Source organism: Molossus molossus, unplaced genomic scaffold, assembly GCF_014108415.1.
Source record: "Molossus molossus isolate mMolMol1 unplaced genomic scaffold, mMolMol1.p scaffold_m16_p_1, whole genome shotgun sequence".
Classification (NCBI taxonomy): domain Eukaryota; kingdom Metazoa; phylum Chordata; class Mammalia; order Chiroptera; family Molossidae; genus Molossus; species Molossus molossus.
In genome coordinates, this window is record NW_023425344.1 from 68,834,973 (window position 1) to 68,862,516 (window position 27,544).

At 37.7% G+C, this 27,544-nt stretch overlaps 1 protein-coding gene across 10 annotated transcripts in view; it reads right to left on the reverse strand.

The window, feature by feature from the left end:
- SNCA (synuclein alpha) overlaps window positions 1-27,544 on the reverse strand; it is a 111,111-nt gene that overhangs the window by 72,571 nt on the left and 10,996 nt on the right. For 8 of the 10 annotated variants that reach the window (XM_036260236.1, XM_036258761.1, XM_036257988.1 and 5 more), the window contains exons 3-4: window positions 25,885-25,926; window positions 22,938-23,080 (exon numbers count right to left, since the gene is read on the reverse strand). In XM_036260236.1, coding sequence (XP_036116129.1) covers window positions 22,938-23,080; window positions 25,885-25,926 — 185 coding nt within the window. Of the gene's footprint in view, window positions 1-16,094; window positions 16,230-22,121; window positions 22,218-22,937; window positions 23,081-25,884; window positions 25,927-27,544 lie in introns of those variants that run through there. The other 2 variants (XM_036259538.1, XM_036260945.1) reach the window with 2 other exon arrangements.

A 27,544-nucleotide genomic window follows, 5' to 3' on the forward strand; every position in this document is an offset into this window, starting at 1 on the left:
CAACATGAGGAACTGTATTAAAGGGTTGCGGCACTAGGAAGGTTGAGAACCACTGAGTTAGAGCGTTGGCCCACAGACCAAAGAGTCATGGGTTTCGTTGCGGTCAAGGGCATGTACCTTGGTTGCAGTTCAGTCAGTCCCCTGCCCTGGTCTAGGTCATGCAGGAGGCAACCAATTGATGTATCTCTCTCACATCGATGTTTCTTTCTCTCTCTCTCTCTTTCTCTCTCTCTCTCCCCCTTCTTCCTTCCCCCCCTCCCTCCCTCCCACTCTGTCTGAAGACAAATGAAAAAAGGATTAAAAACAAAAACAAAAACACTTGTTTGTCCTGATTACTCTCATGTAAAATGGGGATGTGGACTGAGAGCCCAGGTGGCAGGTCAGTGGACAGTAAAACAGCACTGACCTGAGGGAGAGGTATTGGGTCCTAAAGAAATGAGACTTCTGCTATGTTACAGTTGCACCATATACATGAGCAGGGAAGGATACACAGATGTTTGTTCACTAATTTAGTCATACAGTCACTCACTGAGTCAACAAATTCTTGGGGCCTGCAGTTTTTGAAGACATTGTGCTGGATTCTGTAGAGGCCAAAAAAATGATTAAGATGTAGCCTTTATCCTCAGAAGAGTTTATACTCTCCTGAGGTGAAGAAAAACAAGTATGACTGTAGGTGAAAATGATACTTGTACATTGAGTCACCATGATGACAAAGAGTATCCTCAGTGCCCAGCAAGGGCCACATCATAGGCTCACAATAAGTATTAGCTGATGTGTAACTAAATGACATTGGAAGGAGGGAAAAAAAAGCAAAAAGTGCTATGCCTCACAGTGCTGTGTGGGAGCTATCAGAATAGCACTTCTCCCAGCTTCTAACTGCATTCCTGTATCTTACAGACATCAATCCTCTGTGACTAAATGAACACTAACTGTTCTATCCTGGCTTACTAGAGAAGAAGTGCATTAATTAAGAATTATTTTGAAATTCAAATAATTTCCCCATAAATCTTAAATTCCTATATTTGCACACGAGTCTTACTGAAGTGATATACAACTATATACGCAGGAGAGGTGAAATGGTGTGAAGTAAGATTCCTACTATACAGATGCTATGTCTAATCTGGGCTTTACGATGTTTTAAATGAACTTTATTTTTCAGAGACATCTTAGGTTTATAGAAAATATAGAGTTCCCATATATTCCCCCCCAACAATTTCCCCAATTATTAACATCTTGCATAAGTGTGTGGTACATTTGTTAAAATCGATCAACCAATATTGATCTGTTATAGTTTAGAGTTCACTGTTAGTGTTGTACAGTTCTGAGTTCCAACAAATTATAATTTCATGTATCCACCATTACAGCATCATAAAAAACAGTTTCACTGCCCTCAATATGCTCTGTATTCCTCCTATTCATCCCTCTGTCCTTTCCCCAAACTCCCGGTAACTACTGGGCTATTCACTGTCTCCACAGATTTGTCTTTTCCAGAAGGTCATACGGTTGAAATCTTCTACAATGTAGCCTTTTCAGTCTAGCTTACTTCACTTAAAATACACATTTAAGGTACCTCCATGTGTTTTGCAGCTTGATACCTCATTTATTTTTATTACCAAATACTTTTCTATTGTCTGGGTGCACTACAGTTTATTTATCCATTTACCTATTTAAGAGCACCTTGCTTTCTCCCAAGTCTGGGCAGTTGTATATAAAGCTTCTATCAACATCTATGTGCATGTAAATGTCCAGGTCTCTTGGATAAATATCAAGGAATGAGATTGCTAGACTGTCTCGTAAAAGCATGTTTAATAAGGGATGCCAAACTGCCATCCTAAGTGCCTGCAGCATTTTGTGTTCTCACCTGCAGTGAAGAAGAGTTGCTATCACTTCACATCCTTGCCAGCTGAGGTGCTGTTAGTGGCCTGGACTCTTAACAGTGTGTAGTGGGCTTTGCGGTTTGACAGCTATTTTATGGAAAAGCAAGTGGCCAGGGAAAGATCAGAGGACCAGAGATTCTGCTTTTATGTTGAAGTGATGAGAAAATGTGTTGAAATTATAAAAAGGTTGCATGCTACACATAAATTATTTTCTAGCAGTTAATCTGTTTAACTTATCCATAGTTGGGGTGGGGGTTGATTTGCAACATACACAGGATACAAATCTTTCCTTGTCCATTCTTGCATGGATAACAATATTTACTTTGGTAAATATTTAAGTGCCAATGACTGTCAGTACCTGTTAACTGCTAGCAATATTGAGTAGCAGGATACTTTCTTCTGATATATAGAAGGATACAGATGATGTTCTATGATACAACATTTAAAACTTTCCTGGAACACGTACTAGTCTCTAGGGTACAGTAAGGCAAGCACTGAGATTAGAAACTGGACTTCAGTGTGTTCCATCTGAGCCACTCACTACACATGACCGTAGTTCATGTCATTTCTTTGAGCACTGAAAATGTGTTTGTAAAATGGAGAGTATATTCCTTTTTTTGCCCATCTTACTGTGAAGCTATTATAGCAACAGCAACAACAACAAAGACTTTAAAAAACTATGCTGTATATTTGCCACTATTCCAACAACTAGAAAATCATGAAGCACTTTGTAAAATATGAGGTATACCGGCAATGGCCTTATCCCAAATTATCCCACAATTTGGCAGGGAAGCACACACTAATCATAGCACAGTTTGATCAATATGGTAGATGGAATATGACAAATGTCCTGCAGAATACCAAGGAAGAACAGGAGGGGACTGTAAATATTAAGCTCTTTGTGCCAGGTTCTGAACCCACATGTATCCCATGGAAACTCCACCACACCTCTGAGATATGAATTTTATTATTCTCTTTATATACAGATGATGTAACTGGATAATGAAGCTATTTGTTCTTGGTCACACAGCTAATGAATTTAGTGTTGTTCTGTTTTTCATGGAAACTTGGAGAAGTCTATAATATATATCCTTATATAACTGCAGGGTCCATTTCTAGAACTCAAATTTCTATAATTAAACTATGCCACATATAATTGAGTATTCCACAAATCAGTGACAGTGAGAAAGTGTGGAATCTCTTTAAATACATGAATCCTTAAGAGGAAGTTTCCTATTTACTAAGAATCAGTTTTAGACATTGGCCTGAGTTCACATTGCTGGGGTTTTGTTTTGTTTTTATCTTATATCAACTAAAAAGAAAACAGAAAAAACAAAATCTAATTTATTCGTGACCTTCAGTACTAAGCAAGAATGAAAAGAATATCACATTTGTGGCAGATTTAGTCTCCTCTCTGTCTTATTTTCATGTTTGCCCAGAATTTTAAAAGCTTGGAATGATTCCAACCTGATAAGGAGAAGGTGACATTGAACTAAGTGTCTAGAGTCTAAAATGATCAGGGAAAACTATTCCTTTAGCTTTTTTGTTTTAATCTTCACCCGAGGACATTTTTCCATTTTTTGTTCAGATAGAGTGGGAGGGAGGGAGGGAGATAGAGAGGGAGAGGGGGGGAGAGAGAGAGAGAGAGAGAGAGAGAGAGAGAGAAACATTGACGTGAAAGGGACACATCGAGTGGTTGCCACCCACATGACCCAACCAGGGCCGGGGACAAACTACAACTGAGGCACATGCCCTTAGCGGGAACCAAACCCAGGTCTCTCTGGACCACAGGCCGACGCTCTAACCGCTAGGCCAAACTGGCCAGGGCCTATTCCTTTGGCTTTACTGAGATTTGTAGGAATAACTGTTACACAAAGCTGCTATGTCCCTTTGTCCTGTGATCTAAGAACATTCCTTATTCACTCTTGTGTCCTAGAATTTATCACAGCATATGATACTGCACAGAAATGTTATAAAGTATTTGTTGAGTGTTAGATGTGAAAGGAGGTACTGATGTAAGCAGGACCTCATATAATTTTTGTGGGCTCAATTATTTTCTGAATTTGCCAATAAGGTTGCTTGTTCAACTGTATTGCTGTTAGAAATATTACTGGTTGCTAGCTAGTGGATCACCTTTAAGCTTTATTCAAAATACAATTTTTTTTTGCCTCTGAATTTTTATTTTTATTTTTTTAATTTATTTTTGTTACAGATGTTTCTCCTCTCCCCCCCCAGACACCCTCCTCCCCATCCTACCCCCCTTCCCAGCATTGTGTCTATGTTCATTGGTTATGCATACATACATATAAGTTCTTTGGTTCATCCAATTTTTTAAAATGACAACTTAAAAAGTAAATGCATGTCTAACTTAAATCACATAAAGAATCTGAACTGGGCAGATAAAAGATGACAAGTTTTAATGCCTATGCAGTAAGTCCTGAAATAATAGGTACTGACTGTATCAACTTGTATGAAATGCACCTGAATGAAACAAATAATGGCATTCTCAGAAACAGTGCATCTTAGAAAAGTTAACATCAGTCAAGTACATTATAATGGTATCATGCTAACTTCTCTCCTAGTGAGATATACAGAAAACAGTGTATCTCTAACAGGAAAATTCCAATGCTGTGTTAACTGGTGTTTTATTTAAAATATGTTAAAATACATTCCCTCAAGTGACAAATATAATTCTAAACAATGAATAAATCTTGCTCAATACTATAAAAAGGAACATATAGAAAACAAATTAAGAAAAGAATATTTAGAATTGACAGAGAAGTTCATAAGAATTAACATTAAAAGCTGGTTGACTTCAAACTAAAATCTTCTGCACAGCAAAAGAAACCATCAGTAAAATGAAAAGGGAACCAACCCACTGTATGAGAGAACATATTTGCCAGTGATACATCTGATAAGGGGTTAATTTTCAAAATATATAAGAACACATAAAACTTAACAAAAGGAAGACAAACAATCCAATAAAAAATGAGGACAGAATGTAAATAGACACCTCTCCAAAGAGAACATACAAATGGCCAAGAGACATATGAAAAAATGTTCAGTGTCACTAATCATCAGAGAGATGTAAATTAAAATGACTATGAGGTATCACCTCACACCTGCCAGAATGGCTACCACCAACAAATCAACAAATGATAAGTGCTGGTGAGGGTGTGGAGAAAAGGAAACTCTAGTACACTGCAGACTGGTGCAGCCACTATGGAAAACAATATAGTGTTTCCTCAAAAAATTAAAAATGGAACAACCTTTTGACCCAGTGATCACACTTCTAGGAATATATCCAAAGAATCCTGAAATACCAATCAGATAGATTATATGCACACCTGTGTTCATAGCAGTGCTATTTACAAAAGCTAAGATCTCAAAACAGCCCAGTAGATAAGGCATCTTGCTCCCACAGTTTTCATTGCCATCTTGATCTGAGAGATTCACTTCAGATTATGAAAGAACAAACATATGCACAATTTTCACTGGCTGTGAAGCTAGTGGCCCTTACACATAATTTTGCCGTAAGTTATCTATTGATTCCCTCCCATGGAGGAGGAATTGTTAAACTAACACGGTTTCAACTACATCCGCATCGCAGTGGGCAGAATTTAGCAGCTGTTTTGAATGGCTCTTCACTTGTTGTTAAGAAAACCTATCACATCTCAAAATCGCTCCTGAGATCAAAATTTTTAAGCTACATCAGGAGAGCCTATGGATAAAAGAAATTACAAAGCCTTCCTCTTGAATCTTGATCAATACTTAGAGATGACAGCTCTGCCTCACAAAAGCTAGCTAGTGTTTATTTTATTTTATTTTTTTAGCTTGATTTATTTCATTTTTATTTATATATTTATTTTTGTTACAGTTTTTAATGTTTTTCTCGGCTTCTAAGGAAACCTTTATTGCTGAAGTATTCCAGAAGAAACAAAGGAGCCTGGCACCTCATCCAGTGCCTCCCAGAGGCCCCCACAGCCAAGTCCCTGCAGTGACACATGCCACATACTTCCCAGTTTGCAGCCTTTCTCTCCTCTCATCTTCTTGCAACTGAATGCTGCCACATGCCTTGCTGAGGACACGCACATTTCGGAGCTGTCATCCTTGCACGAAAGGCAGAGGAATGGAGGGGGGGATTCCTTTTTCAACCTGCCTAAACATTTCACTTTATTATTAATATGTAAGTTAGTAAGAAGGCACTGAGCATGTGTTTGGCTATAAAACATGAAATGTTGTTCTGAGGGCATTACTTTCGAAGGGAGACACATAGTGGAGAGTCAGGAGGAAAGGATCATTCCTTTCAAGAGCATTTGGAAGCTTTGTTTTCTGTCTCGATATTCCTAATCTTCTTTCTGGCATTTTATGCTCAACTGCCTGATATTGGATGCATGTGGTTTGCCTATCTGTCATACAGGCAATGCAGTTTATGTGGTGTACTAAGAAAATATTTAATGGAACAGGAATAATGTATAGTGATAAGCAGTTTCAAGATATATAACATTTATGTGGTGAGCAAAATGGTTGTTTTGCTTTTAATTTCATGTATCCATAGATAATCGAATACATTTTTATAAAAGCGTGGAAAAGCAAGCTGTATTATGTTAAGTATGAAAGACACAAGTAATTTCATTAGAATAGGTTCATATTCTACAATGTGCTAAATTACTTATATGTGCCAAAAAGCACATGGAAATCTGGGAATGAATGATATCTTTGTCATTTTATAGTCATTCCATGCAGTACTATGTCTTTCATAATTAAGATGAGAACTTCTGGGCAGTCAGTTATTGTTTTCTTTTTTAAAAAAGACTATAGCCTTTATCTTTGCTTTCAGAAAAAGGAAACGGTCCACAATTAAAAGAGTACAGTCTATTTTATGCACTTAGAGTGTATTGGAAATGTGATTGGTGGCTCCGAAGAACATCAGGAGGGCAGCATGCAAGGAGTCAAGGACAAGGAAATAAGAACTTAATGAGGACTGGGAAACAGAAGGCCTCCAAACCAAAGGGAGGGCTTATATTTCATTCCGCGTGTGATAGAACACCACTGGATGGTTGAGAGCAGGGGAGGGAGGATTTGGTCTACGTCTTGAAGAATTACTCTGACTGGTGGAGAACAGACTAACTGGGATATATGAGCTGAGGCAGGGAGATCAGTTAAGGGACCAGGGAAGGAGTCTTGGTGAGAAATGCTGAAGGCCTGGCTTACGGTGGTAACAGTGGAGAAGAGAGACACATGGTAAGAACTGGACCATGTTTTGAAATCCAGGTAAAACTGACTAGCTGAAGGATTGGATGGAAGATGTAGAAGGAAAAGAATCAGCATACTCTCAAGGCTTTTGCCTGAGCAACCAAATATGTGTGGTGTGTCTGCAAATCCTGAGAGCTAAGTCGGGCGAAGCTGCTATGCCTTCCGGCAATTAGGGAAACTTCGCGGTGATTTAGAGGCTTGAGCTGAACTTTTTAGCCTGAATAATATTCAGGCAGGAGGCAAAAACCTTCTCAAAAGTAAGGCAGAGTTAGAAGTGTCATATTTTACTAGGTAACTGGGAGGTATTTTGAAGACATTTGTCAGCCTGGATCGAAGACTGTTGTTGAGCAATGGTGAGCTCTATCACTGAAACGGAAGGGGTGCTGGATAGGGAGGACTTAAATAACAGGGCTGGACTTGGGGCTGGATTCTATAGATAGTGTACAGTCACTGGCAAATTTTCTAGAACTAATCTGGCTGGTCACATCCAAATTTCTAGCACACCATATTAAAGCATTGCCAAAAGCCATTTCGTAGATTTTGAGCTAGAGATCAGTATAGATGCATTTATAAAATGGTCCAATTCTGAGAAGGTCAAGCAGATTTCTAAGAAAATGCAACCATAAATTCCATTATATATTGAATGTGTGTGTGTGTATGTGTGTGTGTGTGTGTGTGTGTATATATATATATATGCACACACTAAACCACCAGTCACAGCATAAGCCAGTATCTTTCTTCCCCCAGTTTTTTGCAGTTTATTTTTATAAAGGTACCAATCATTTCTAATAAGAGGAATGTGTAAAGGACGGGAGAAATTTTATTCTCCCGATAAAGAATAAAAATGTAAATATATGTTGGCTATAAGACATACCATTTTTCCCTCAAATAGTTTCAGAATGTTTATTATATAAAAATAAGCACTTTGGGAAATTTTTCCCCTATAGCCTTCATTTTTTTTTTTTTTCATCCTCACCCAAGGACATTTTTCCATTTTTTGTTCAGATAGAGTGGGAGGGAGAGAGAGGAAGAGAGAGAGAGAGAGAAACATCGACGTGAAAGGGACACCATCGAGTGGCTGCCACCCACACAATCAACCAGGGCCGGGGACAAAGTGCATCCGAGGTACATGCCCTTAGCGGGAACCAAACCCAGATCTCTGTACCGCAGGCTGATGCTCTAACCGCTGAGCCAAACCGGCCAGGGCTAGCCTTCATTTTCTTTATACATAATTGACTTTATTCTTTAAATCTGAAAATTTTTCTATTTGCAACTGCTTTCCACTTCCAAATACATATATCAGTGGTGCAATCCTTGCTATGTTTCGAGAAACTTAGGTCTTAGGTCCAAAAATATAGCACTAATTTTAAAATGTGACCATAGGCATTTGGAATGATCAGACTTGCTAGTCACTTTTAACAAAATCTGGTAATGAGATGATATTCAGAGGTTATAGGAAAGCCTAAAGAATATAAAGGCTGCCTTAGTCCCAGTACAAGGTCTTTTTCATAAGCAAAATAAACCGTACACTGTGGATAGGCTTATCTAATTTCAGTTGAATTAAAATGACTACAGTAAAAAAGTCAACCAAAAAAAGTATACTTTTACAGTTTACTGTATATTAGCATATATGCTAGCAAAAACATGGAAAGGTTATTTGTAAGATCAGGGATTTGGGCAAGCTGTGGATAAAGTATATTACATACAACAAGAAAGGCAAAGTTTTGAAGACACATAAATAGAAGAAGATGACCGATTTCTCAGAGTCCACAAAATTTATAATTAAATTTTGAAAAATCAAATTGTGAATGTTTCAATGATTAGGCACACTTACCCCAAATGGGAGAGCAAATAAATTATTCAATTCATTTGGGCATTACAACCCATTACTCCTGAAAAAATCTTGAAATTTGGATTTGGTATACAGTATTATTAGATAGCATTGTAGAAAATGGATGAAATGCTGGTATTTTAATTTGGTTTGATAATTGGAATCAAGAAGAATAAATAAAAGAGGCGTATTAAAACCACTTTTTTTTTTTTTTTTGGAGAAATAATAGGAGACAGTGAGTGCTAGGATACGTCACTCATGGACAGCCTTACTTGAAACTTGGAAGAGAAGGAGGTTGGGGAAGAAATCTGTGAGCAAGGTCTGTAATAATAACAGACTAACACACTCCTACTTACACTGATTATAATTAGCAGCTAGATATCAACGCCTAGAGTGCAAGAATTTGGTCTTATATATCAATATATTTCTGATGGTGTTCAGCATAGTATTTTACACATAGTGTAAGTTTCACAAACATGGGTCACATGAATGAATTGATAAATAGGCGAATGGGTAAATAGCAAATACTATAACTATACTTGCACTTTTAAGAACTTTGAAGTTAAGATAATTTTTTTTAAATCAATTGAATAAATGTGAGTGGGAACTGGGACACTAAAAAGGAAAATAAGCATCTTCAGGTTCTAATTATGGTTAAAGCACCAGAATGCTTAGTCATGTAAATGTTTAGTGTGAAGTATGATAAATACTATATATTAGGCTTTTATTATAAATACATATGTATTAAAGAAAATTTTATAAAATATAAGCAAAGGGAGACGATAAAATGTAATCCATGACCCAGAAACAGTCACTTGTTTGCAGTGTTCCCTCAAGGGCAAGGTGGGAGGGCCGTTTGTGGTTGTCACGGCGCCAGGGAGTGCTCCTGGCACTTCATAAGTTTGGCCTGGGACTGGGACACATCCTACCGCGAAAGAGACAGTTCCCCAAAGCAAAGAATTATTCAGTCGGAAATGCAAACAGAGCTTCATTGAGGAAAACCAGAAAGCCCAGAGCTCTTTCTTCAGATCTTAATACATATATGTATACATCATGTACGGATGTTTTTAAGACTAAAAATAGGTTCTATATACAAACTGTTCATATTGTTTTATAATCTGTTCTTTTCACTTAATTCAGCAAGAGCATCCTTCCACTCCATTCATGACTGTCCTACACCAACATTTCAGCGGCTGCTCACCAATGGATGGATCAACCACGGCGCATTTAACTAAGCCCCTGCTGCAAACTTCTGGCTTTTTTATTTCAATTTTCTATTACAATCAATGCTAAGATGAACACCCTTATGTTTAAATTTATGATCATTTAAATTTAGAAGTGAAATTGTTGAGTCAAAGGATATGCATCATTTCAAGATAAGTGATACCTCGGTTCTCGAACGCCTCGGTTTTCGACCAAATCGGTATTCGACCAGGAGATTCGAGAAACTTTTGTCTCGGAATCCGAACAAATATTTGGAACTGGAACTTCTGAGATGAGCCGAGTTGAGCCGAATGGCGTTCATTCGGCCCAGTGCGCCTTGCTTGCGTCATCAGTGTGAGTGCAGAGAGAGAGTCACGCTTTGTGGAGTCACGCTTTCCTATTGGTTTCATTGCTTCGGTTCTCGAACAATTCGGTTCTCGACCGTCCTCCTGGAACGAATTATGTTCGAGAACCAAGGTATCACTGTATATTTTCACTATGTCCACAAGAATAATTTGTATCAACTTATTCTCCAACCACATTACTGGTGATTGAGTAGACATCTCCTTACATAAAATTGCTGAAAATGTGAACCACAGGTGCTAGCTGGTTCCTTCCCTCTCCCACATCTAAGTAGAAGGTGCAATTACTGCTGGGAAATAATCTTTTGTTGTCACAGTTGAGACAACAAAGCTAAATTCTTAGCCAGACACTTTCATTATTTTTCCGCCAGTAAAGTATAAAAAGGAAAAAGGAGAAGAGGTTTCCAGGCAGAGATGTAAAGGGAAGTATCAGTGGAGCATGGCTTCTGTGGAGGCCAGTGATAACCCACGAGGTTGGAGATGTCCGTGAGCAGGGCAGACTCATGTCTTGTTTCCTGGTGGGACGCTGCTGGAGGAGCAGGACCTGCTGATGTTCCTCAGTGCCAACAGTGTGTGCAAACAACCACACAGGCACGGGGGCTGACGTGCCACATTGGAGGATGAAAGCTCACTCCCCACACACCCTGATCCCTCAGAATCGAGGCTGGTGTGCCAGGGATTCCTGGGTTTCCCATGGGCCCAGATCAGGCCTGGGAAAAAAGAGTGGGCAGGGACTGGCCAAGAGAAAACCAGAGGATAAATGCAGTGAGTGACGGGAGAGTGTGGTTATCCTAGACCCCTGAGGTGAGGGGGGACCAGCCAAGCACATTTAGACTGCATAGCGTGCCACATCAGAGACTCTCCCCCGGACATTCGTGGCCGTGTGTAATGAGGACCAGATCCCATCGAGAACACGGATATTCTTGTTCTGATCCTTCCTTCTTTACCCTTTGTAGACATACCACCCCACTTTCGAGCGAATTTAGGGAAAAGAAATTTTAAGTTCCTATTAAGCTCTGGCAACAAATTAATCTTGAATTTGACTGGATACTTATATGATAAGTCTGTTATACTGGAAATAACCAAAATAAGATTAAACACAAGGTCTTAAAGATCATAAACTAAGCCTTGGTGCTCATCATGAAAGTATCAAATTCAGATGACCTTGGGGTTGTTCCTTCTCTGAAACTGTTTTATTCTAGAAAGTTCTGGCATGGAAAATCAGCTTGAGGAGAAACCCTCTGTCCTCCTTCAAATTAAGGACTTCACTGCCTCTGTGTTTAAGATAAAAGAGCCCAGAAGATGCCTCAGCCAATCCTCACAATTGTGAACCGCTTAGACCTACCCTTGTCTAGGTCAGAAGGGAGCTTTATGATAATTTGGCATAAAAGCCTCATGTGAATGAAGAGGGTGGTTCCTTCAGCCTTGTCCAGAGGGAGCTTACAGAAAATGGCTATAGCAGAATAGGATATGAGATGCTGAGCCCTGATAATCTCTCTAAATATCTCTAATCCAGGACCTAAAAACCCGCCATTATTAAGAGAAGGAGGAAAAGAGCAGGCGGGGACAGTTAGTTAGCTCAGGGCATCTCCAACCTGCGTTTCCCTGAACACCTAGAACTAGTCTCCCTGGGCTCGGCATCCAGAAGGCAGCACCTGCAGCCCTAACATGAGAGGGCTCTGAGACTGTTTTCAGTTTAAAAGAGAAGCTTTTCTAACTTTGTTTATTCCAGTGTTTTGCTAAATTATTTCTTTCTAATTACAACATATTTGTTATATTGAATGGAACCACATTATTTTGGGGAAATCTAAGGACAAATAGTGGCATTGACTTCACTTTATCTAGTTAAATAAAGTGGAATGTTTAGGAAATAGCTTTTTCCTCTTTGTGTTATACAATTTACCTACAAAAAATCATTCAACTGTCAACAAATATGGAGAAAATCTTCTACCATCATTTATCTAACACAACTCTTAGAGAAAGTAGGCTTTTCTTAGCAAAATGTTTTAACCGTATAACACATTACAGTTCACTGTTTATCTTTTGTCTGCACCATTTCATTTAATTCACACTCTGACTCTGGGCCGCGGCTGGCCAGTCACAGACGAGTGGCCTTGGCTTGGAAAGGTGAAATGAGTTGCCAGAGGTCTGGCAATGTGTGATTGAACAAATTAACCTAAAATTCAAGGCATGAAACACAGACTAGAAACATTTTGAACTCATCTAATCCAACACTTCTATTTACCAGATGAGAAAATCTGTGCTCAGAGGGGTGAGGTGACATCATCCAGCACAGGGAGAGAGACAAGAGCAATTCCACCGTCCCTGACTTGAAACGTGTGTCCTCTATACTCAGCCTTGCTTTCCCTAGACATGACCAAACCAAATGGTGCAGGTAAACCAGAAACCCCATAGGAAGATAAAGGCCAGCTGGCTATCATGGTGGATCAAATCAGAGACAGAGCAGCCTTAGTCAGAATGCTTATGAACTTGGCTTTGTTTCAAACTCAAAAATGTTAATTCCCCTTTGCAAGAAGAACACTGTGAAAGAAGGACTGTTACTAGAAGCAGTTACTAGTATTTGGTGGAGATTATTTTTTAAAGGAGCCTCCTTTACGTAAGTCATAGTATTAGCAATTAAAGATAAAGCATTTTAAATGATATTATATGCTTCGCATGGCAATTATGCCTAAAACTCAGTGACACAGAAGGAAGTGTGTACCTTCCCCAATTCTCCTGGAGACAACAATTGTATTAACACATTGTTGACCGGCAATTTTACACAGAAGTTATCTCAGGTCACTGGCTATTTTTTTTTGTAATTGTGTATGAAACTGAAACAATCTAAATAAACTTCAGAATACTTAATACATAATGAATTTAAATAAAACTTTGTACATATGTGCTACATATTATATTTTATACATATTATATATTTCAGTAATTTGTTTGGTGTGGTATACAGTATAGCAATCACCTTTTGAAACATACACTTTACATGTTCTAGTTGGAGTTTTTTTTTTATACCAGGGACTGTTTTATCTTTTAGTTGCCCCGAAAGCCTGGAAGGTGAATCAATGTGAGGAAGCTCTTTTAGAAGGACCAGAAGTGTTAGGTTCTGAGCTGCACTCATTTGAACCAGCAGATAGCCATTCTCTAGCTACTTCAAGTAGAAATTTGTTTGTATCTTATTTTATTTTGTCTGTTGTAACTACAGTAGATTTTGAATGCATTGAATAAAGTGCCACCCTGAGTTTCAAAAATTGAAATAGATAATGCAAGTGCAAACACGAGTTACCTCATGAGCAGGCAACATTAACACAATCCGCTAAGCAAAAACAAGAGCCTCAGATAAAGCTTTATGGACATACTCAGAAAACCTATGTGGCATTCATGTATATTGAAAGGACATTTTTTTTGAAGATTCCCAATGATGAAATATATATATATATATACTTTATATATGTAAATTGGAGGTGATTTACTATTATAGATTGTCAGACTTTTACCATTTCCTTGTAAGCCTAGATAGCTAAAATCTATTTGATTTGCTTAAATTAAAAGTTCACATTATTCTTCACAATCCATAAAGTTGCAACTGAATTTATTTTAAAGTAAATTCCAAATAGAGTCATCATACTGTGTTAGTATGAAGAACACAAAAGAAAGGTGAGACAGTGTCCCCCTCTAATCAGGAAGATAAAATATATATTCCTTTTTATTTTTTTCTTATTCATTTAATTATTTATTCAGCAAACATAATTTATAGTTCAGTGTTCTTTGCACTAATATACACTATAGCCTTAAAAAGAATTAAATACTACTTTTGGGATATTTATAAATATCTGTTAGTGACTCCATCATAGCCTGATAGAGAGGTGTTTCAATTGTAACTTAAATATTCAAATGTTTGGTAAAGATTTAGTAAAGTTCCTTATAAAAGAATTACTTTATTTTTTAAATACTCAGCCAAGAATATTTTTTTCCATTGATTTTTTTCAGAGTGAAAGAGAGGGGGAGGAAGAGGGGTAGAGGGGAAGAGGAAGGGGCAGAGAAACATCGATGTGAGAGAGACACATCAATTGGTTGCCTCCCGCAAGCACCCCAACCAGGACCAGGGATCAAACTTGCAACCCAGGTACATTCCCTTGACCGGGAATGGAACCAGCAACCCCCTGGTGCTCAGGCCAATGCTCTAACCACTGAGCCATGCTAGCCAGGACATAAAAGAATTACTTTATATTGTGGACAAACAATTCATTTTTCCCTCATAGAAGAACAATTAGGTTGATAAGATGGATCATCCATCTCTGGTCCTCATAATTGTGTATTTACATGCAAAACACACTTGGCATCTTATTTACTTTATATTTCTTTGAATTCAAATGAACATATTCTGTCCTAGATTTTTGTATATTTTGAATATTTGAGAATAGAACTTCTTTTTTTATTTTCTCTTGATAAAGCAAACACATTATCAACTGTTTGAAAATTTAAAAAAACTAAACACTAATTTATGAAGCAGGATACATCAAGTTATTTCTTTTTATGTACAAACAAGTTTATTTTCATTGAAGTTTGGAATAAGACTATTGTATGTCATAATATATAAACATACCTTATTCCCTTTATGTCTGTCACCTAACATATTAATTTTTTTTAATCCTCTCCTGAGGACACTTTTCCATTGATTTGCAGATAAAGTGGAAGGACAGGAGAGAAGGAGAGAAACATCGATGTGAGAGAGACACTTGGATTGGCTGTCTCCTGCACAACTCCATCCAGGGCCAGGACTGAACCGCAACTGAAGTATGTGCCCTTGACTGGAATCGAACCTGCAACCCCTTGGTCTGCGGGCCGATGCTCTAACCCCTGAGCCAAACCAGCCAGGGCAATGTTATTTTTTTCCAGGTTTTCCATTGAATTACAAGGTGAAAATATGGCTCAGATGGTGAGAAATTAGAAAAGAAGCACCTAAGTCTGAAATTAACCTACAAATAGTAGCATCTTTAATTTTAATAAAGTATCAAAAATATCATGTCATCTTTACATGTGAAGACACGTTATCAGTAGCTATTAGTGCATGCACAAGGAAGATGGCTTCATACAAGTATGACCATTGCTCTCACATGGCATTCAGTAGAATTTTACTCCATGCTGAGCATATATGAAGTAATAAACCAACTGCACAAATGTGATTTAAAGCTGTCGTCCATGTGCCGTGAAGCAGTTTTATCATACTCTTGCTGTAATATATTCCTCAGACGAACAGAACTATCACCACAGTCAGTTCTCTGAAGACTGAAACTGGACTTGATGTCATGAATATATTGCATGGTTGGAATGCTTACAGATTATTAACCACTGGGCCTAGGGCACAGTGGAAGTATTTTTATTTTGTGTGTCTAAACAGCTGAAGTATTATGGCTCTTATCTCTTTGTATATGGGTAATTTCATAGTATACTGACAAAAACAAAATTTAAAGTGTAATATGTATTGAAAAATAGGTCTCTCTCATTTCTAATAAAAACCTTTTTTTTTCCTTATGATGGATGTGTAGCTGTTACAAATACATGTTTTCAAAGACGAGAGATGCTCCTTTGCCCCAGGGTAAACATGTCCGTCTGCTTCCCCAGACCACGTTTCTCAAAGGCAGGAGCCATGCACGTGCGCCTCGCTTCTGCATTCCCCACAGGGCCCTGCAGCGTGCCCGGCACATAGACAGTGCACATTAAATGACTGAATGCTACTGAATTTTAGGTAAAACATAACCATAAGCCTATGTCCTTACCTCTTTATATATAATTAAAGTATTCTTTCCTATTTTCAACCCTACAGGATTAACGGTCATTAGGAACATGACTCATCTACACCCATCCCAGGAAAATATTATTAAATACAAAGAAAGCCCATCATAACAGATGTGTTTCTAAGGTAGAGACAGTATATCTACATTAGTAGACTCTCACACGAGTATAAAATATTGATTTTTACATGCCACATGTCAAAATGTTACTGATTTTATATATATAAATATATATACATACATACATATATGTACACACATATATACACGTATATATGTATTAATTCAGTCAATTAGGTTTTTTCTTTGATTACCACATTGTGCTTTAATCTAAGATTACAATGCTATTAATGGTATATTCTGATCCCAACAGGAATACAAATCAGGCAATTTATTGTGCCATAAATCCTTTAGCCTAGGTATAACTATAACTAGCAGTCACGTTGGTTATCTTCTGAATCAAGCTCAAAGGCAAGACTCAAACTTTTAAATATTTGAGCCACTATATCAATCATTATTAAACATGTAAGGAGGATGTTTACTGTAAAATAAAATATCTCAACTAATCTTGACGTCTCTAATTACCTTCTTATGCATTCTGTTAAGATTACGCCTATGATCTGTGTATACTTCTTCAAAGAAATCTGAAAGGTTGTCTGTGACCTTTGGCTTATTTGTGAAGTCAACATAAAATGACTTAGCTGATGGCAACATTCATCATCTGATTAATCATTTAATAAAAAGGTCCAAAACACTCAAGTGTTTAAAAATAAATTTGCGTCAAGCTAAATATGATAGCTCTAGTAAATCAAAGGAATTGAGCAGAAGGATGCCTCCATGTTGTAGATCATCATGTCAAATCTGACATTTTTCTGTCCTGCTTTGTTTTATTCATTGAGCACACACTTTGTTGGCTATTCCCTTGTGAGTCACGGCAGGATTACAGAGTATGTAGACATCTATCCATTTTAAACCAACATTTTACATTTTTTATCATCTGATCTACTTTTTCTACACTGACATTGTTTAGAAAACTTTATTTTGATTTTGAAGAAAAAAAAAGAGAAAACAGATGAACCAGAATATTTCAAATATCTGAGGTTATAAATATTTTCAAATTTTTTCTTGCACAAAAACTATTAATCTCTTTGTAGATTGGCCAGTGCCTAAATAGAATGTGATAATGAAGGTGGCCACTGTACTATTTGTCAAATATAGTGACTTGGTATTTTATTCAAAACTTTCATTCTCTGTAAACCCAGAAAATTACAAAACTATAAACTTCAGGGATACTGACGATCCAAGTCTTCCAAAGCATCCCAGATAACATGAAAGAAACACTCATTTGAGCAGAGCCACATGCAAAGCACTGCGGAGGAGTTGAGATGGAACAACTGTTCCAGTGAAGAGCTGTAGATGTTAAACACAGCAGCACTGCTAAACAACTCTTACTCAAGTTACTTTCTATATAATAATGTTGGAACTAGCAGTTCACTTGTTTTCAACAGATGTGGCAAATACTTTTCTCTGCATAACATCACTATTTATTTGAACTTGAATACCTCATAGCTGGTGTTGCTCAGTGGACTTAGCGACGTCCCATGGACTGAGAGGTTCTGGTTCAATTCCCAGTCAGGGCACATGCCCAGGTTTCCAGCTCGCTCCCCAGTGGGGGTTGTACTGTAGGCAGCTGATCGATGTTTCTCTCTCACATCAATGTTTCTATCTCTCTCTCCCTTCCTCTCTCTCTCCAAAAATAATCAGTACAAACATATTTAAAAACAAAAACAAACAAAAAATAATTTGAATACCTCTGCCAATGCATTTGTAGTCTGTTTCTACTATGCCAATCAAATAAATGAGCTCCAGAAAACGAACTGTATGGCTGATAAACACTTGTGTGTTCACAGGTAAAAATACAGATCAGAAGATATATTATTCTGATGTATTAAATAGAGAAGTTAATATTTGACAAAACAAATTCTTAAAATTCAAGACATATTTGTCCTTTAATCTAATATCTTCTAATTAGAAATTATTACTAAAGGTGGATTCATTTATATGATCAAATTCATAAAAACACTTAGGTATCTGTGATTATATCTGTTAACATCAAAAGGAGAGCGAATACACCAAGTCTAGCATGTCACAAAGAGATCAATTTAGCCAAGAGAAAAAAAGGAGAGAGAAAATAAAAATGAACTTACTAGAGTTCTTGGTTTAAATACAAACAAACCAAGACTGCACAAAACAGAAGAAAGATGGATGGATAGATGGATGGATGGATGGATGGATGGATGGATGATGGATGGATGGATGGAAGGGAGGGAGGGAGGGAGAGAGGGAGGCAAGACACTTTGTCTCCTCAATCAGGGAATGATGGGCCAAATATCCTTAAAAGACATGAAGGCTGAACATTAGCACAGCCATTCCCCTTGCAGTGTTCCTGATATCCAAGAGGCACCAACCACCAACAGAATAGCACCACCATGATTTCACTCTCCAATCTAATGTTTAGTAGCCCTACTTGTCACATCCTGTCTTCCCAAACCTCATGAAAAATATCACCAAATCTTGTTGATACTACCTTCTACATAGTCTTTGAACTGATCTATTTTTTCCCTCTTCTCCCACCAACACTGTATTTGACTAGTAGCTTCCTCTTTCCATCACAACCCACAAATTATTCCCGGTTAACCACTCTGACCTCCTTTTAATCTGTTTCCTTTCATTCAGGCAGAGATATCTTTTCAGCATGCAAACCTAGAACCTGACATCTTTGCTTAAAAAGCTTTAATAGGTTCCTTTATTCTTAGAATAAAAACCAACATTCTTAACAAGGCCAGCCGTGATGTGCCCCACACATTCCCCACCCTCCTGCTCCCAGTTTCCTCTGCTCCAGCCACAGCCCCCTTTCAGCTGCTGGTGTCCCCTTCATACCACGTGAGATTTCCTAATATTCTTGCTCTTGCCTGGAATGCTTTTCCTTCAACTCCTGCTTGTTTATTAATTGCCCGTCATTTTTTTTAGATCATTACTTGCTCAGGGAAGACTTTGTGATGCTCTCTCTCTTTTTTTTTTATTTATTTTTATCCTCACCTGAGGACATTTTTCTATTTTTTATTCAGGTAGAGTGGGAGGGGGAGAGAGGAAGAGAGAGAGAAACATCGATGTGAAAGGGACACATCGAGTGGCTGCCACCCGCACGACCAACCAGGGCCAGGGACAAACTGCAACCGAGGTACATGCCCTTAGCGGGAACCGAACCCGGGTCTCTCAGGACCACAGGCCGACGCTCTAACCGCTGTGCCAAACCGGCCAGGGCTGTGATGCTCTCTTTTTTTTTTTTTTTTATCCTCACCCAAGGATATTTTTCCATTTTTGTACAGATAGAGTGGGAGGGAGAGAGAGGAAGGGAGAGAGAGAGAGAAACATCGACGTGAAGGGACACATCGAGTGGCTGCCACCCGCACGACCAACCAGGGCCGGGGACAAACTGCAACCGAAGTACGTGCCCTTAGCGGGAACCGAACCCGGGTCTCTCCAGACCGCAGGCCGACGCTCTAACCGCTGAGCCAAACTGGCCAGGGCTGTGATGCTCTCTTATCCCTACCCCACAGCAGCTGGGATAAGTCACCTTATAGATATTCTCAGCATTATGTACTCCATTGCATTTATCCCAGTTCATAATTACACAATTACTGTGTGGTGATTATTATTGATCTTTATACTAGACTATAAGCTAAATGAAGAGAAAAGCGAGGCATGGTTTTCTCGGTGTTTTAACCTCACTAGTCAAGTTCCTGGCACACAGTGAATAAGCAGTGCTTCTTGAATGAGAATGAGTTTCTCGATGGGGTCAGTAGCAAATGGTTAAAGCAACACTAAATTGCTTATTTCCATTCACCAGATTCACTTTGATCAAAATTTGAATGATAAAATTAAATTAATTTGAAATAATTTAATGAACAAATGCAACAAATGCAAATGAACTAATGAACAATGCAACCATTTTATTTAAACTCCCTAGGATTTTTGGCACCCCATAGATATGACTACAATGAAAGAAGTTTATTGGTGTCTTCCTTTAAGTTATAGAAATTCCGAAATTTATTGCTAAATTGGGCTTTAACACAATTTTCTAGTATAATGTCCTCATTAGATGAGAGTCTAACAAAATCTGCAAAAGGTCATCCAGCCGGTTAGTGACAGAGCAGGGACGAAAACCAGCCATTTCAACTCCCAGTTCAATGTTTATTTCCTGCAACTATGCTGCAGTTTCTAGGTCTTATAGCTTTGTTTTCATATTAGAAATGTGTAAGAATCTATAAGTACCCATAAGAGAAATATCTCCGAATGGTTCATTTTGTCACATCATTTAGATTTCTGCTTTAAAATATTAAAATAAATAGCAGTATTATGGAAAGGTAAAACACAAGCCCAATTTTGTAAGAAATAAAACACTCTCGTGACTTATTTGCAATTTACATGGTATGCTTTAAGTGGGGAGGGTGGATCCATGTTTCGCTCGTTTCTCAATATTCTAAAGAAAAGAATTTCTCCAGTTAAATCTGGTTGTCATAAATCAGTTTCTAAAAACCCACAGGAAGCTAGATTCTGAGGAACTGGTTGGGGCAGGGACATATGGATGGAAAAGCACTGCTGGTATACAGTCTGCTACAGCTGGCTCTGTGACACGGGACTTCCCCCTGCAGATGTCACTTTCCCTGCCTGTATCCCCTCAGGAGATTGGTCTACTCTGCATCATGGGCTCTGTGGGTGGGCTTTCGTGACCCCACTAAGCCTCTGGTGTGTCTATGTGAGTGTACAGTTGTGGAAAGAAGAGATGTCCATAGCTTCTATCAGATTGGCAAAAGGGTCTAGGACACAAAACAGGTTAATTCTGTCTGTACTAATATCGAAACTCTCCCCTAGCTTTTGAAATGTAATAAAGCTATACATGTAATTATGATTTCAGCTAGAAAACAGGGATTACTACAGTTATTAGCACAAGTAATAAGATTATTTGGGGAGCATATTCTGCACAAAGGAGTCCTACCATTGTCAACCACACATTTAAGCTTTAGTGGAGGAACGTCACTGAAAGCCCAGTCCAGATTTTCCACAATCAGCATCAATTGCCCCAGACAGTGGAACTCCAGGTGATAAAAATCTAAGTATGGCACAGGTTATTTAGTCCTGCCTTTTTATCATCAGTGTTTTCATGATCCATCAAAGTAGGCCAGCTACATAGGATAGCATAGAGTGCAGGCAACTCAGAGCAGTTTGCCAGCAAAAAAAAAGCTACTTTCTTACTTCTTACAGTTTTCAGGTTATCTATTCCAAAAGCTTTGTGATTATAATGTATGGATGGTTGAACAGCCTCAGTGCTATACTATCTCTGTAGTTATTAAAGACACAGAAATGAAAGTCATTCTGCTTACTTACCCCCTTCCTTTCTTTCCTTTTTAATTTAATACATATTCATTAATTGCCTACCACATGCCAAGCATGTTTCTGGACCCTTGTGAAATAGCAGTGGGTGAAATATATTCTCCCCTTATGGTGCTTATAGTGTAGAAGGGGAGAGATAAAATAAACAAGATACATACAAAACAACTTATTTACTATTGTAAAAGTGATAATGCTTTGGCAGAAAAGGAAAAAAATTAAGGGCAGGGAGATTCGGACTCGCAGAGGTGAGGAGAATGTGGCAGCTTAGGCGGGTCCAGGCAGGCCTCATTGAGATGCTGTCATTACCAAAGACTTGAGGATATGAGGGACTGCACCAAATATAGGGTCATGGTGAAGACCTTTCCAGACAGTGGAGAAGCCAAGACAAGGGTGTGCTTGATTTGTCCAAGGAACAGCCAGGAGGCCACTGCAGCCGGGAGAAAGCAAAGATCGTTCTGCTGCTGTGGTCATGAAATTGATAAAATTTCATCTTCCCGCTGACACCCCATTTTCTATTACTTACCTGATTAAAACAAAAGTCATAATATCTTTTATACGACTGTACTAGAGTCACAGTTGCATCAAAGAGGCAAAGTCAAAATACTTCTGAGAATTTTAAATATCACCCCAACATCATGATTTCTGGTTGTTATGCATTTCAAGTACCTCAGTTCCCACAGAGATTAATTTGGCAATAAACTGTCACATGATATTTGAACATGTCATTGAATGGGAGATGATGTCATTAGAAAGAAATCAACTAAAAGGTCTTCATTTCGAAAATGCAGAAACTGGGCACAAAGCGATTTGTTACGTTCTGATAAAGAGAAATGCCAAGGTTCTCAGCCAACATGAAAGCACCCATTCTTCCTGAAATGTCACTGCTCCTTTGGCATTTATTACATTGCTCATTTCATGAACTTTCTTCCAGAAAAATGAAACAATCATGATCATTGTACAATCTGCATGGCATTTATCTGGGTTCATACCTTAAGAAAGAATACCCATATAAAAGTAGTACTTTTTAATAGGGAGGGTCCGCCAGCCCTCCCCAATTAAGCATCTTATTCCTGTCTAGAGCCTTGCATGGAAACACATTGTGATCTCACAGGCTTACAAGTACAACGTAAAATGCATGCAACCATACCTTGCCCAACTGGTCCTTTTTGCCAAAGCCAGTAGCGGCTGCAATGTTCCCGGCTCCCTCTACTGTCTTATGTGCGACTGCTGTCATCCCTGTCACCATCGCCTCTCCAACATTTGTCACTTGCTCTTTGGTCTTCTCAGCCACTGGGATAAACCAAGAGCAATGGCAGATTAAGAGACGATGGAACGACAGCAACTTAAAATCCTTTTACTTCCACCGGCTGTCAAGTTCGAAAGACCTATATGCACATACACCACAGACAGCTGAAGAGTTGGAAGAAAGAAAAGCTAGAGATGTCTAAGTGAGTGTGGAGCCAAATACTAAATCTTTGCTAAGATATTTTGTTTTAATCACTAAAAGGTGTTTTTAAGTTTAATTATCACGTTCGGAGCCATGAGCAATTTGAGTGTGGCTTACATGTTACGAAGGAAAGGTTGCAGAAAGCTATGCTTACAGGTGCAGTTACAGTTGTAGCAGACTCAGCATAAGATGTCTTTTCTTAAATTTCAGTTCCAGTGACAATTTTTTTATCTCACCCAATGGTTCATTTTCACCATTCCTTCTGAGTCACATGGCACATCCACACTCATGCATGTATGTTACTGTCAGAAATAAACCGTGGAGGAAGGATGCTTATGAGGATCCTTTGGTCTTTCCATAAAACTCAGGTAGTTGAAACAGGAGGGATTTTTAAAAAAATTTTTTTTCTTTATTGATTTTAGAGAAAGAGTAAGTGAGAGGGAGAGAGAGAGAGAAACATCAATGAGAGAGAACATTGATTGGCCGCCTCCCGCAAGCCCTCCACCGGGGATCGGGCCCACAACCTGGGCATGTGCCCTGACCAGTAATTGAACTGGTGGCCTTTTGGTGCATATGGTTCAATGCTCAACACTGAGCCACAGTGGCCAAACAGAAACAGGAGGATTTTTAATATGATTAATTTTCAGTAACTTTAATGAGAACAAAAGGGCCAGACATGAGGTATGAAAGTGAAGAGGTTTGTTGAACACAACTAAAATTTCTTTTCAGAAACAAAATAGAAAGAATATGGTTTTTCAGTATATTTTTAAAAGTTACAAATTTAGAAAATTGAATCAATAGTTTAGAATTGGATTTAGAAGCAGAGATTTAATCTTATATCGAAAATAGCCAAGACACTATCCGATATAATTGCTGAACTAATCTTTCCATGTTCCCTCCATGCCATTACCAAATAAAGAAAGCACAAATAAAAATGTTTGTTTTTATTAAAGAGGTCTATGAAATAGTGGAAAAAGATAAGAGAATCTGCTCTTTCAACTCAAAGACAGTGGAGAAATAAAACAATCTCTCTTCTTCTAAACCTGGTAACATTGATGCTCATAAAATGTAGACCTTGCATCTGTAATCTCCATCTATGCAATGCTTGATGTATTTTCTTTTTGCCCAGCAAACTAATTTTTGTCTGCTTTTTTTCCACATTTCTGGAATTTGGTGTGCTATTTTTTCCCTCAGGCTATCTCCTAAGCAAAAAGAGACACATTTTTTTATTATGCTTTGTGCTTGTATATATTCTCTCCAGATAAGTCCCAGTCTGAGGAACCCAAGGAGTTACACCATGTCAGCTGTTCAGTGTTACTTGCGAGTCATAGGATTACTGTACAGCGTTCATGTCACCAGGTGGGAGAGGAAATGATTAAGCAGTGTGGACAAAGCACTTTGGTTTCAAACAGACTATGTAGGTCATGGAAGCATGGGTGGTCTGTAAGGATGAAGAGGCTTACTGCGGGTCCCAGGCCATGGGGAAAGGAGATGAAGTGGCCCTAGAGTCTAAAATCAGGAAGACAGCGCAGCAGGTGATGCTTAATATTTGACTTTTACCACTTCTGGAATATGGCTGATGCCTCCTAAGAAGTAATGGCTATTCAATATGCAAAGTTCAATTTAAATGCCAGTGAAAAGCTGTACTGCAAATTGCATGTTCTTAAACATTTCTAGAATGTTTATTCATTAAAAATAGTGAATTATGAGCTTCAGGTTGTCACTTTTCCCCCCAAGAACCTGAATAGAAAATCGTGCATGATAATGAACATTTTCTTGTTACAAAAATCATGAATACAAAAGTAAATTTTGATCCTTTTTACAGACTCGGAATTTTTTGCCAGCCATGAAAATTTATTTTTGCAATACCTAGATAATTATTTATATATGTATACATCTTAATCTATTTTAATGCATATAAACTGCACAATAAAATGCATTTGTACTTTATTATACTTTCATTAGGTTTTATCATTGTAAGAATAAGTAAATTAGTTACACTACAAAATGACAGAGTATACATGTAACAATATAAAAATTAAAGCCTTCAGAAAATCTTCAGTAATAGGAAGATCTTTACACTGTACATACAGGAGGGAAAAAATGAATATGTTCATATCATAATTTATTTTTTGATCTTTAAATCACCCTTAAAGACATGAGTCAATAAGTCCAGATTAAGTGCAAAATTATATCTCCCTGTAATGTGATACAGAAGCTGACAACTGAAATAACAATGTCCTAACATAAAAAGACAGAGTGTAAGGTCGAATTTTCTGGATTTTATCTTGCGATTATCTAACTAGGAGAATTTATTTTCCTTGGATACTGTAGGTAGAAAACTCCTGGCCTACCTAAGTCAGAATATTCAAATTCTATACTACTTTATCAGTTAAACATAGTTGGTCGATTCAGAGTCATCATTCTTGACAGTTAAAGGTATTGTTTTATTTATTTATGACAAATCTGTACCTATTTAAAAGTATTTCATGAAGAATTGGGACTAATCAGAGCTGATGTTCCCTTAGACTGCTCCTCCACAGGCACAGCGGTGGTCACAGTTCCATTCTGCGTGGCAAGTGCCAGGCTGACACAGCTTACGAGACATTTCCTAACGCTTCCCTGGACATGAGCCCATGGAGCTTACCTGTTGTCACACCATGGACCACTCCTTCCTTAGTTTTGGAGCCTATAAAAAAAAAAAATTCAAAACATAAGTCTCAAACTGAACTTACATTGCTAATAGCTCATTTTAAATACAGCTAATAACCAAAACTTCAATCTGTAGGTGCCCATACACAAAGATATCCTCAGGGCCAAAAAACCTACCCCAAGGAAATCCAGCTGCCACTACAAGTAGAAGGAAGTCAAGCTAACAGGAGGTTCTCTCCAATTAAGATTTCAGCACACATGATGGCTTTTTATTCCCTTGTGTCCCACTTCACACATCCACTTCCAGAGGGGAAGAAAAAGGTGAGATAACACCGGGCTGGGTGGGAAGATGGCTTTGGATTCAGAACTGTGGAAGCTTCACTCAAGTACAGTACAACAGAGATCAGTTAACCCATAAAACACATGGAAGGAAGAGGGAAAAGGAGGAATCAACATTTGTTGAATACCTATTACGTAAAAGTCATTTTATATCTCGTATTATTTGATATCAAAACATCCGTTTCTTATAGGTGTATTATATTCATTTTATAGATGGAGAAATTACAAATGAAAGTGAAATGATTTGTCCAAAGTTACACAGCAACTGGCTACAAGCACATTCAAATCCATGCTGCTCCATTAATCCAGGTAAACCTTTAGAAGGGATTATTTTATCATTCAGATATTACTATTACTAACTTCACGATGGGGAAAGATAGAAACTTCCACAAATTCTAACCATCTTTTATAAAAATACTTTATTAATATTTGTCATTAAAACTAAGTTTGTTAGCAATTTTACTTATAAGCTCTCTAAGGTTATAGTTTTTAGTATCATTCACACCAGTTTTTTAATAAAATAATTTTGGAGAAAAATAATAATGGATTGGAGATTCCCTTGAGAACTATACTATAAATCAAATCATGTAATTTTATCAGACATAGAGGAATATAAAGAAATGAAGACAAAAATCTGTGAAATGACTTAAACCTATATTTGGATATTAAAATAGTTACCAATCTTTAGTTTAAAAATGCATTCTTTTGCAAACCCTTACTAAGTACATGAGAAATAACTGTTAACACATTTCAAATCAAAGGAAAAAAGTGTAAGAGAGCCTCAGTTTCCTTATCAATAAAATTCATACATAAGATTAAATAATCTCTAAGAATCTGGTTTTTAAATGGAGAGTGTAACACAATTAATTGAGTTGAAGCATGCAAAATGCGGACAATTGAGTCAGAGCCTCAAATATTCAGTAAATATTTACAGATAATTGCAAATTTAATAACCCTCATGATCTAATGCAGGTAACTCATCGGTCAAATCTGAAAAACACTGGTCTAAGGCAGCTCTAGTTCCAAATTTACCTAAAATTTAGAAATACATATCAATGACTTAAACAATATGATAAAAAATAATAAATAAGTGAATAGTATGATCAATAAGATGATCTAAATAAATATACAGGATCATAATAAAAATGTTCATCAAACATATTTATGAAAACAGACAAATATGACATTAAGTAAAATTTGCATGCTTCATAAATTTACATTTTACACAACAGTCAAGGAAAGTTTCTAGATTTAATAAAATCATTTAAATATATGAAAGGTCCAGCCGAAGTGGCTCAATAGTTGAGCGTCAACCT